We start from the raw sequence: 13,038 nt of genomic DNA, 5'->3' as shown, positions 1-13,038 counted from the left end.
GTTTACATAACGACAGATTTTTATTGATTACGGACCTTGAATTTTTTATGGTTGTTGAGGGTAAAATATTGGCTTCTAATATGTAATTGTCTCCTTGGTCCTTCCTATACTTCTAAATTAATCTTGCCACCCTTCGATGGAAATCATAAGTAAAGAATTCTGATCAGTCTATCACTTAACTAACAAAACTCATTTCCATGATGTGGAATTAACATTGGGAATAAAAATATATGTCCCTTATCAGTTAAGCAAGAAGATACCAATTAGCTACATGGAGATTGAATTGAATAAAGAATATTTATACTTGCATGACATGTCAAAAATGTCAATAAACCTGTCCTATAAATCAACGTATTAACATGTCCTTCCCACCAGGGAGTATGACCCGTTGACCTTTAATTACCTCATCCGCAGCCCAAACCACTATGGGACATATAAATAGTGCAAATATAATGAAATTTACTTGTCACATGACAATTGATTTTCAAGATATCACCATCGACTGCATATGATATCCTATATCTTACTTGCGTGCTGCCAAAAATTGATCTTATAGTGAGTGATGCATACTGTTTTCCTGATTTTTATGTACAAATATCAATTATTTATAACTTTATTTATTTATTCTGTTCATAAGTGGCTCCAGAAAATTCGTAATTAGCTTTAAGACAGTTAATAATTTTTCTTTCTAATTTTTAAAAAAAAAAATTTCCAATATCTACAAGTACTTATGAAAAAAATGGCACATATATGTATTCATAATGATATTTGTTGTCGAATACTGTTAAATTTGATCTTATAGTACTTAAGAAGAAGAATTCTAAAGACTGCTTTACATATCTCACAATGCTAGCAGTTAACTAGAACTGTCATCCTAGCTGAGGGGGAGAAGGGATATATTTTCCTCACTGTCTGTCCATCCCTGTATCTGTGAAAATTTGTCAACAGTGCTTTAGTGACTTCATGCCTGCACGAAATTTCATTGAACTTCACATTCTTACTAAGCATCAAAGTATCTTGGACAAGGTCAAGTCAAGGTCACTGTTACTTCTTTTAGAAAATGTATAAACCATTGCAGTATAATAGCTTGTGGGGGTTGTTAAGGAACATGTATTCCTTGAGCAATATCCAGTATGCCTGATTTACTCACTGGTAAATTTTGGCTTTGTTCATATAGAATATGTATAGTAATAGCCCTAAGCTACAGTCGTGCTTACTTGTATTGGTGCAAATGTGAGCAGGTGTAAAATATATGGAAATCAAAAGTCATCATTTACAGTCATGATGCTGAATTGTTTTAGTTTCATTTAAATAAAAACTTGGACAAACATTTTACAATCAAATAAATCTATCAGATGTATGTTTACTTGTATAGATAAAGTGTGAGTATTAATTACATGTTTATTTACTACAGCTGCATATCAGGGGTAGATAACTCAGGGTACTACCTTAAATCAGCGAGATGTGACTGTCTGGTATTCAATGAAGAAGCGTCAGAAATGACCAGCAATTTCTAAGTGGTTATCAAGGTCAAGGTCAGTTGCTGGAAGGATTATCACACATTCAGGCAGGCCATGTGGTGTTCTGTCATTTCACCCAGTCACAATTGCTAATGACCAGCTTTACTGAGTTGTGGTTTCTGCCCTCTTAGTAAGAAAGACTTTGTTCTAAGAGCACTAGCTGCTTTGCGAAGTATCAAGTCTTTGGTTTGCCATCACTTTGGAAGCTGGTTTATGTTAGTGACAAGGGCTGTCCACTCTAAATTTGTGACACAATCATTGGAATTGTGTCCAGCAACTATCCTGTCTACCTGTGATGAGACTGTAGGTGTTACCAATATTAATTAGTATATAAACAATAGAGACAGTGAACATGTCTATATTTAGACATACTTAATGTAAATGAATCCATTTATGGAATTGTTCAAGTTTTCCTTTGATGATCCTTCCTTGAATGCCAAACAGAGGTTTGCCCTACGTTACATCCAAATAATAGGTTTTGGAAAATAGTACCATAATTGTAATTAACATTCTACAAAACTTCCATCAATTAATATCTGAATTGGACAATCTCAAATAAGACCAATACCTGTTGTATCAATTTATATACTTTAATATGTTGCACCATTGGACCAAGTTTCATTAAAATTGATCTAAGGACTGATTAGATTTGAAACATCAAAAAAAAAAAAATTGTTACCATGGCAACCAAAATTTCTACCCATGGAAAAAAGACTGCAAGCACATCTACGAAGGGTTTCTTATATTACTGTGTGGTGTAGTTTCAAAAGTTTAGGAGGAGTTGTGCAGACAAAATTGTTCTACGAATAGGCAGACTGACATGTACAGCCTACTAACTTTGATGCAGTTGAGATGTGAAAAGGATAATATGATAATAAAAATCAAGAATTCCAAAGGTTTACAATGGTTCTACTCTGGAAATAGCCCTGATAAAAACAAATTGTTAAAATAATTTTTATCATCATGTGTATGATAAGCATAACAATGTGAAATTCGACACACTTTGAGATCTCTAGGCATAATTGTTAATTCAAACTTTAATCCCATACGTGAAAACATGAAGTACTTCTTGCCAAATATCATTGAAATCCTTCCTCTTTATCCTAAGGGAAATTGTTTCATATTAGTAATGTAAAATGTTTCAGCTTGAAACTTAAAAATTTAATCTGAACATCACTTTGTCAAATTCGATTTTCTTTCAACTTTTAACAACTGATTGTTTTTAGCATGCACATTTCAAAAATTTCATTTCAGTTTGTTTTAAAATGACAGTCATATCTGTCTAAATTGGATTAGTGGCCTATTATCAACTCATAAAGAAATATTGACTTTACTTATATAACATAACAAATTCAAGCTGTCAAATGAAATCACCACAGAAACACTTATTCATAAATTTAATTTAAAGAATATAATCACATTTATCATAGAATACAACAATTTCAATCTTCTGCTGACACAAAAGTTGAATTTCAAAGCAACACCATCTTGAAACATAATTACTTGGAGGATATTCTTATATTCATATCAAACAGATCATTTCCATTAAAAATATTCCTTTACAATCCAATATTGGATATTCAGATAATTCCTTCCGGAAATGTCAATAACATAGAAAATCCATAATGGGTTTGATTTTTTAAAATGCCAACTACAGACAATTGTTTCAAATCAAGTGAAATTCAAAATTAAATTTGAAAAATAAAAATCCTGTTTAGACTCCACAAAGCAATCTTTGTAATCATTACCAGGTTTAATTTCATCAAGACATTTTGAAATGTGATATCACTTGACATCAATTTCAACATTTAGTATAATGCGTTACACAAAAGGATGTTCAATACAATTAAATAGAAAATTTACAATCATTTCTATTTCAAACGATCATTTCACATGTGGAAATTTTATAACCGATAATTTTTTTTCTTCTTTTTGTTTTGTTTTTTGGTTGTTTTTTTTTTTTAAATACTATATACTGAGATATTTCGCCATAAGTTATTTTCACCCAGGTAGCATTATGCATGAATTCACCTCATGTTCATTTCATCCATTAAAGATTTTATAAAAAAGGTTACAAATTTTTGCCTACATCTTAAATTTGCCCTCCTCCTTAATGAACAAAAGGGGCAATAGTTAAAACAGAAAATTTCCCTGTATACAGTACATCAAAATTAATCAAGACATTAAAATGAGTTTGGGATCTGATTCACAGCTTAAGTGACATATAGAGATATCAATACCAAAGAAAAGATTTCAGTTATGTCTGTTGTCTAATCCTTTTGTACAATTTTTGTGTTGTAACATTTGTTAAAACAAAATTAATGAAAAAAACCCAGATGGCCTGTTTTTTCAACAGTGTTATTGAAGTAGATCTATAAATATGTCATACAGGGAATAAAAAATATAGACTGAATGTCTTCCATCAGGTCAAATTGACAAAGGTTTTGAAACTTTAGATCAGCTTGTCTGAGATCTGAAATATGTCATTCATAAAACTGATGCTCTAAAATATTTCATATTTTCCCCAGTTTCATGTATTAGACTTAAAATCACACTAATAGAAAACAGATCAAGGTAATTAAATGAAACATGACCTACATCTGATAAAGTATATCTGCTACAAAACACATTATCATGTGAATTAAGGTAACCTTTTTTCTTTTAAAGAGGTAAACTGATAGGTCTCTGAAAGTTCATGAGTGAAAATCATTTACGAGTTTAGAAATTTTCTGACATTAATATCCTAAATCAATGACCTCAAAATTATGAAAGGGATGTTTGCAAGGCCTTGTGTCATTTATAATAAATATAAATTCCATACCAAGACACTTCAAATATCTAAAAATGAACAATTTCTTTTATAAATAATTATCCAAAATAGCAAAATACTGTACCAGAAAAGTCAGATAAAAGTAGGTATCATTCCTAAATCATTAACCCGCAGTCAAGTTCTGTGATCACCAAAGAAGACTTGTGTGAACAATGATCCATTTACTTGACTTGGTGCCAATGACCTGTGCAATGTATACGGTAAATGGCCACGAGTAACAAGTCATTCATGGAATGTCCAGGTCCCCAAGATACTTTACAGTATCAAACAATGGTATTAATAAATGATAGAAATGTTACTTTGTCCATGACTATTTTGAGACAGACCGATGAGATGCTAACACAAGAAAAGGGAAATCCTTCCTTGATACAGTTATATATCTGGAGGATAATAATTTCTTTTATGAAAGGGAAAAAAAGAAGGAAAACAAAGAACAGAAAACCTGACCTTTATCTGTTTTTTAATCAATACCAGTTTCAGGTTTACAAAATTATCCAAATTATCTCTTGGTAATCAAAAACCACAAACCCTAATGGTTCTTAAAGGAAATTCATAATAAAATAAAACTAAAATAAATTCATTAATTTCAATTGTTTTTTCTTTGATTCATAAAATTTTACATCATCTTTTTCTTTTCAGGGCTGATACTAATGTTTGACATGTGAAATTATAAGAAATTATTCAAATGCCTTTTTCACAACCATTTTTTAAATTTTTTACAAGACTAAAAATATAAAAGAAAACAAGTTTAGCATTATACTGTTGAGAACAACATTAAGTTACCATAATGGGCTAAAAATCAAAGAATTTATGGTAATGATTTGGTAAAACCTGCTCCCAGTAATTGCTAATCTGTGACAATCTTGGCAACAAAACTCATGCTCTACCATAGCTCTTCCATGTCATTGACTGAAAATTAGCTTTTAAATGTCGCTTGCTCCACTTCAGTTCTCTCCGATCGGTTTGGTCTTTCCCAATGGATGTTTGAAATTTCACAATTTAACAAAAATGATTTAATCAAAATGCCTTTATTTGAGTTTCTATGAACAGAAAACTATAATAATATTTTTTATCTTATTAATAATTTTATTTTGTTATAATAATATTGCATTAAGATTTTGCAACAACATGTTTTCTTCCAAAACTTGAACTGTTCTTTGTTTTTTACTGATGTTCCAAAACTTGAACTGTATTTAATTGTTTAAAATTGATTTTCATGAAAAATTTCTTTATAAACTGATCAATTTTATTCAGGGTTTGCTCGTAACATTTCTTTTACAATATTTTTCCGCTATGAACATTTTCTTTGATACAGATCATTAGCAATTTGGATGTACTTTACTATCCATGACCAATTCATCCATCAGAGAGGCATCCAACCGTGTTCACTTTAGAGGTCATAGAGGACACTTGGTCACTCCAAACTCTGGTCACTCAAAGTTCATGGACTGTTATGGTCATTCAAGTCATAACTGGAATGGATCCTTTATCCGTGATATCAAACATAGGACATATGATGATTGATGGGGTGGGCTTATTACCAACCACATCATCACTTCTGTGCTCAGTTCTCCTTCTGAAATATTTTCTCAAACACTCAAAAAAAACCTTGTAGATAACATTTTTCAAAAAGAAATCTTGACTTGAATTATTTGAAATGAACAACATGTCTGCAAAAAAATATACAATAATATTCTTTAAAATATCACTCTTGATTTTTTCTTATCGATGAAATGTGTATTTCATTGACCTGTAATAAGTTTGCCCACTGATTTAAACAAGTTTTGACACCTGTGCTTATTGTAGGATAAATATTCCTGATACTGACTTTAAATAATCAAAGGAGAGATAACTCTGAAAATCCATCACTGCTACAAAGTGTATTATAGAATGGCAACTCTTATTGAGAACTTAAATATAACTTGTTAGACAGCTAATATTCAAGATGAAAAAAGTGAATAGAAATATATGTAAATCAAATATCCTTTCCTTGGCAATATATTTTTGTATTATCTTCTCTTTTTAGATGTAAGAGGTTTCACAAAATTTATGACGACAACCTCTGTCAAGACTTTGCAAGTAATTATGGTCTTAGTGCCACGTTTCATCACTATGCTATGATGGATTTGAAAAACCATACTTTGTAATGTAATGCTGTGTCAGAGTTGATTCCATCCCAAATGTCCAAATACAGAAAAGCTATACTTTGTAATGTGTCAGAGTCATCTCATTCCAAAACTCTAAGTACAGAAAGGTTATCACAACACAAGCCAAGTAGAATGCAATCACATATTTATGCCACTAGAATCGAAAACATTAATTCAAGATATCGAGCACTATGTCTGCTAGGGCGAGCATCTCAGGACAAATACTTTGGAATTACCATTTTCTTACTGCAAGAAGTCCCTGCCTAGTAATATTGATCTCCTTAAGTATATTATTGCTTGGAGAATTGTAGCTTGCTATTCTAATGCCCTGTAATGGGCCCACCCCATGATTTTAAATAAGAAGTCATGTATCGACCTTCTGTACTCATTGAAGGAAAAATATGGTAGATTTAAGAAGAAAAGAGGCCCTATCTAGTTTGTAAAATTTGGAAACAAATCTACTTGATGATCATGCAGACAGAAAAGTTATAGAGGTTCATTGTTCCGAGAGAAATGATTTAATAGGTCACTGGTAATGATCACAATGTCAAGGATGGTTGATATACATTAAAGAAATCAGATTGACCCAAGACTAAAAAAACTGATTTATTGTGAGAAAAAGACAGTTTTACATCTGTTCACATATATTTGGGTCAAATTCTCCATAAATCAAGAGTATGATGAAAGCCTATTAGTGTCCCATGTTAGATATTTGATAAGAATTGAAGGCTTAATATTTTCTCCACTGAACATCATATCGACATCATATGACTGGATTTATTTCCGGATAATTATGGGTTGAGCACCTTTTCATCATCATATAACACATAACACATTGACCTGAAGATCGCCAGTTATCCTAAACAGTAAAACAAAAATAGTGTTGATTTATTTAAATCAAATTTCATGAGTTGCATGTTTAATCGTACTAGAAAATATTGATATAATATAGATAAGCCCTCTCACTTGTCATTTATAATCAATATTTGACAACTTTCTTCGTAACAATGACCTTGACCTTGGAAAACTTAAACACAAAATAAATTGAAGTATTCCAACAATGTAGTCATTTGATCAAACTGGATGAGTGAGGTAGTCCTGCAAGAGAGGAAGTCATTAAAATAATGATAGCTTTCCATAAATAGAAAATTTTCTTTAACTTAACTTTGCTACCTCAAAACAAAGAGGCCAATAGGGCCTTTATCGCTCACCTGGATCATTAAAGCTCAGCAACGTTATGCATGCTTATAGGCTGGGTATTTCAAATATTTTCAAATTAAAGCTCAGCCTTTTTGATGGGGCAAAAGATGGGTAAATTCTTATATCAATACTGTCTTGCTCTGTTGATTCCCAGTTAGAGTTTATATGTTTATCAGGCTGGTATCACAACTATATCAAAAATATGACCCAGAAACAATATCCCTTGAGATGTGCCACACCCAAGGGTCAACTCTTACATAACAAATGTGTTTATCTCTTGTTGCCAAGCAATTCTATATAAACATGGTTATGGGGTGGAGATTTCAACTTTTTAAAAGATATCATCCAGAAATTAAGTCCAGAGTGTGAGGCCAGACCCAAGGGCCAGTTCTAACATTGTGAATGTGTTTGATGCCCTGCATTGCCATATATGGTTTAGGGGTGGGTATCTCAACTGTTTTAAATATATTATCATGAAACTGAGTCCTTAGGAGTGGGTCCAGACCCCAGAGTCAGTTCCTACATCATGGTTGTGTTTATTTCTTTATGCCCAGCAAAGCTGTATATGGTTATGTGATGGGGATACTAACTAATTTCAAACACATTTTCAATATTGAGTCCCTTGAGATCATTTGTAGATTTCCAATTAACCTGCAGAAAGGGATCATTTTTCCAATCTCCTAATGAATGTTGTTGAATAAGCAGTTGACCATTGTTACGTTGTATCAAACCTTTTAAAACACCCTTTGAAGCCAGGGCACTTATTATGGAACAATGATACAGCATTTGCTGGCATTTCACCTTGTTTGATTAAGTAATAAGTTGACTTGACAGCTAGAACACCACTGTCTGTATGTATATCTGCAGTACACTTCACAAAGATTGTAATTTTGTACAGAACAAAGCAGACACACTTTGATTATATTGCTTAATTACAAAAGTACAGAAGGTAGACAGACAAATGGACAAATTGGCAATTCTATTTCTCCCCAAAAAATTTTCAAGGAGCATAAAAAAACATTATGTTACTGCATAATTTTTGTAAAATACTGGACCAAATATTTCTTCATTTAAATACCACTTCCACAATTTTCGACAGCTGGGAACCTTGGTAGGATGTGTATGTCTCATGTTTGATCTCAGGAATGTTACCAGCCCTCAAACATTTACCAGACATTTTCTGGGTGGAGGTTAATATAGAAAAATACTAATTGGGACAATCGAGACTAAACAAGAAAGAGTTTAGTAAACGTGACCAAAATAATTTCATGGTGTGTTCCTGGGAAAATGCCATTGAGAACAATCACAATGACAGCGCTGAGCTATTATGATCACAGCTTGTCCCTGGACATGAATAATCCCTAACAAATGATCGTAGTGACTGACTAGAGAGATTGTAAATAGCACTCAAATTACACCAGTTTTATACTTCATGGTAACCCTCAGTTAACTGAATAATTCAGATCAATGTATCTTCTTATAATTCTTAATCTAAAATGCTTAAAAAGGCTGATGGCTTGATTTACAAAATAATATATTTATCTCCGGCTGGAAAAATTTCAAAAATTCATAAGACAAAAACATATATCTTGTGTGACCTAGATATGGATGTCCAAATTCTGCTTAATTTCGGTCAACAGACACCAGATGACTAAAGAAAGATGACCATTGACCAACAAAATTTACTGTCGTAGAATAATTATCTATGTAATCAAGAGGACAATAAACTGCTCCAAACCATATCATCCCAAATTAATTTCAGCCATGACTCTGGATATCAAGCTCAGCCTTGACACTGATTACTAAATTTATCTATCAATCAACTAAGTCTATTCAAGGTAATAAGCCAACTCACATCCAATTCTAGCAGATAATTTTGTGTGATACTACAACACGGCTTAACACAAGACAAATGTCTGCAGAGTTTTGTTCCGTTTGTTTGTTTGTTTGTTTTTTTTTTTTGATTTATAAAATCCATTTTCCTTTTTCATGTCTTTATTAACATTTTGTCTCTTTGAACTTTGGCCATAATCAAGAAATTAAATTCAAGTAACTAACATTATGAGGGTATTTGAAAACAATCAAATGAAATCAAATTTTGTTTAAAATTCTCTAGGTCAAATTTGTCCAAAAATAGTCCCTGAAATACTTCAATAATCCAAGTTAAATCATCCATCTGAAAGTTAAAAAACAAAACAGTGTTTCATGAGAACCAATTCAAAGTCATTCCCATAGGGTAAAATAATCTGTTTTTCAAATTCAAATGCTCAATGCTGAAATGTCCTCGCCAGGATTGCTCTGACAGGTTTAGTGTCTCGTTTCTTAATATGGGACCCGAAGGATTTTATTTTCAACCAATCAGTGTGAATCATGGTCTCTTCTGCTTCAATTTTTTGAAAAGGGCTCAGTTGGTGAAATATTTTATGATGTCATTGCCTTCAGTTCTAGACAAGGATGACAGTTTGGCATTGTCAATAAGTTAATATTTTTTCTGTCCTGCATTGTCTACAATTAATTCTAAAATTCTGGATAGTTTAAAACATACTGGTTATGCATCAGGCAAAACCTATGACCTTGATAAAGTACTGCCTTGACTTGAGTACAATACATGGCCACATATTACTGACGATGAACCCATGAGGCCTCATCTTCAGAATGTAGGCAAAAGAGGTAATTTGGGGTTAATTCCCAAATTTGACAACACTATAAACCACAGCACTGATAGGTTGACAGGAGCCCATGAGTGTATTAAGGCATTAAGTAGCAGACTAGTTCCATCAGATGTATCGAAGCTGGTCAGGAGAGACATCAAAAAATCAATGGAAAAGAACCTGTTTTCTGTACAAGTGTATAAATCATAGCCCATGAACTGTAAGATCTTCTTCAGCTATCAACTAACTAATAAAATCAATATATAACTTTTCTGTAATCAAGCAAAAATTGTATTTGAGTTCAAATTCCTAAAAGTATTACTCAATAGTAATCAGCTTGCAAAAGACAGAGTTTGAGACATCAGGTGTAAACCTGTAAGTGATATCTGTTTTAGTATACAAACTAAAAGGGTAGGCAAAAACATGAAAAGCAGAAAGCATAACAAAAGTATCACGGTGCAGGGTTTCCACATGAATTCAGTTGAGATATGAAACTTTGGCCGATGGAAACAAAATCTGAATTTGTAACAACTGGATGTGTCAATGAGGCAAGAAGACTATATCCACTTTTCATTTCAGTAATAATTGCAATAACTTTAGTATGCAAATACAGTACCTACACCCATCTTTGTATCAGTCCATTTCCTGAAGGCTTAAGTGGCATTATTCTATAACATTCCACTACAGTAAGACAAGGTTGATCGCTCTCGCTCATACCTTTTTTGCAAAAATTTCCAGAATCGTGTAGTTCAAGGGCCATAACTCTGGAAAATAAGTTAACCATAACCCACAAAGAACTTTATCTGCAATAGATTTCTCATTATACAACTCTATATCTTTTTTTTTCTCAAAATTTCCATCTGAGAGTAATTGAAAAGAATCAGATTATGAAGGAATGTCACAGATTGATAGCCATGGCTACACTATATGCGGAGGCATAATCTAAACCATGAACAGATATATGAAAGAAAAAAAATTGAAATGCTGAATGAGATATCCACAGATTAGTTAAATAAGATATCTTTCAGGGAGCAAAAAAATTAAGTACATCTATATCGTTTGTCAGAGGATGGAATCGCAGTCCTTGACACATATCAGGTAGGCGTGGTTAGTTGGTCAAATACATCATATGGAGAGACTAGGTCAATCCAAATGTCTTGTAATCAAGTTCCTTGTGAAATGGAATTTTTTGATGCCATGTACATAGTGAAACACCTCTTTGGATTAGTATAATCAGCAATCTTCTGGTCATTTGGGACTGCTATATTGGAAAAAAGGCTGAGACTTTTACAGCGAAAAGATACTTTGATCCCCTGTACAATTCAAATTGAGCTATCCTAATTTTTTTTCTCTTTACAATGTTTAGAGATCGTATAAAAAGTATGACTACAATAACATCATCTGACTTTTGTGAACTATTTCTGACAGTAAGATTTATTCCTAAAGGGCTCACAATGAGCTTTCACCATAATGCTTTGTCTTTAAATCCTCTTAAACAATGAGTCAGTCTTAAGCCAAACTGTCCAATAAACAAATACTTAAAATACTTATTACATCAACTGATCACCAAGTGTTGTCAACTATCATTTCCTAAGTCTGTCCTGAAATATGTCCACTAGAGTGACCACAAACCCTTGCCTGTAAAATTGTAAATTGGGAAATGGACCTTGACTACATTAAAATGTTACAGAAAATCACAGACGAAAACAAAGAAAAAAAAGATGTGATAAAAACTGAAATTCTTTTTCTATGTCATATCTACAGTATAAAAGTCGGTTGAATGAGGAATTGTTCAAAATCATATTTTAGAAATACCAACACACATCAATAACTTGTCTTGGAATTCCGTTTTGTTGCCTAAAGAAACAAGACATTTTGAGATACATCCCATTCAAAACAATTTGCTTTTTTTTTCTTAGTGTACTGCAGTGAAAATTGAAATGGTAAATTACCTGTCACTTCAATATGCTTACATCACAGCGCAATTCCATGACAAGCGTCATCTGCTTCTAACAACAAAATTAACCGAAACAAAAGGCCCAATGGACCTGCAGTCCTCACCTGGTATATATCTAATTTTTCAAAATTCCTTTAAAAAGTGGGTATTAAAATTCATTATGAACAATGAACAAACACAAGGTAATTGGGCCTTAATGGTAATCTGAGAATAAAGGTGGCTAGAAGTTATGTAATATACACACTTAGTAGCAGTATGTTTTTTACACTTTACTTACTCATCGTTATCAATTCAAATCAACAAATAAAATAATCCTTACTTCATGCCTTATTAACAAAATTCAAAATTTGATGAGGATATGTGGACAGGTATACTTCATCTTCAGAAGAAATAAAAAGTTTTATTTTCAAGAATGCGCTCTATTGTGTTTAAGAGAAAAACTAGGTAAAAAATGACAAAATTTGTCAGGTGAGCTAACAAATCATTACTTCTACCTGCTGATAATTCATGTGCTCAATGGACCCTACAGACCTAAAAAGTAAGATACTTTCAGTTTTGAAAAGGAAAAAAAAAGACATCTGGTAAACAATAAACATATCTGCTTATTAAGCAATATATAGGACCACTTTGACTTTGAAAGCAGGTCAAATCAGCAAACTTTGTTTGATCCTTATAAGAAAGCTTTTAACCAGTCCAATATCAAGTCTGTAGGCCATTTTGTTTTTTATCTGAA

The 13,038-nt window shown here is 32.3% G+C and overlaps 1 protein-coding gene across 1 annotated transcript in view; it reads right to left on the bottom strand.

The window, feature by feature from the left end:
* LOC132563600 (uncharacterized) overlaps positions 1-13,038 on the bottom strand; it is a 49,249-nt gene that overhangs the window by 29,453 nt on the left and 6,758 nt on the right. Inside the window, exon 7 of the mRNA XM_060228341.1 lies at positions 11,066-11,112. Coding sequence (XP_060084324.1) covers positions 11,066-11,112 — 47 coding nt within the window. The remainder of the gene's footprint in view (positions 1-11,065; positions 11,113-13,038) is intronic.

This window comes from Ylistrum balloti, unplaced genomic scaffold (genome assembly GCF_031769215.1).
Source record: "Ylistrum balloti isolate Yb309-2 unplaced genomic scaffold, AGI_CSIRO_Ybal_v1 Utg371784, whole genome shotgun sequence".
NCBI classification, from domain to species: domain Eukaryota; kingdom Metazoa; phylum Mollusca; class Bivalvia; order Pectinida; family Pectinidae; genus Ylistrum; species Ylistrum balloti.
This window is presented reverse-complemented; position numbering and strand designations above follow the sequence as displayed.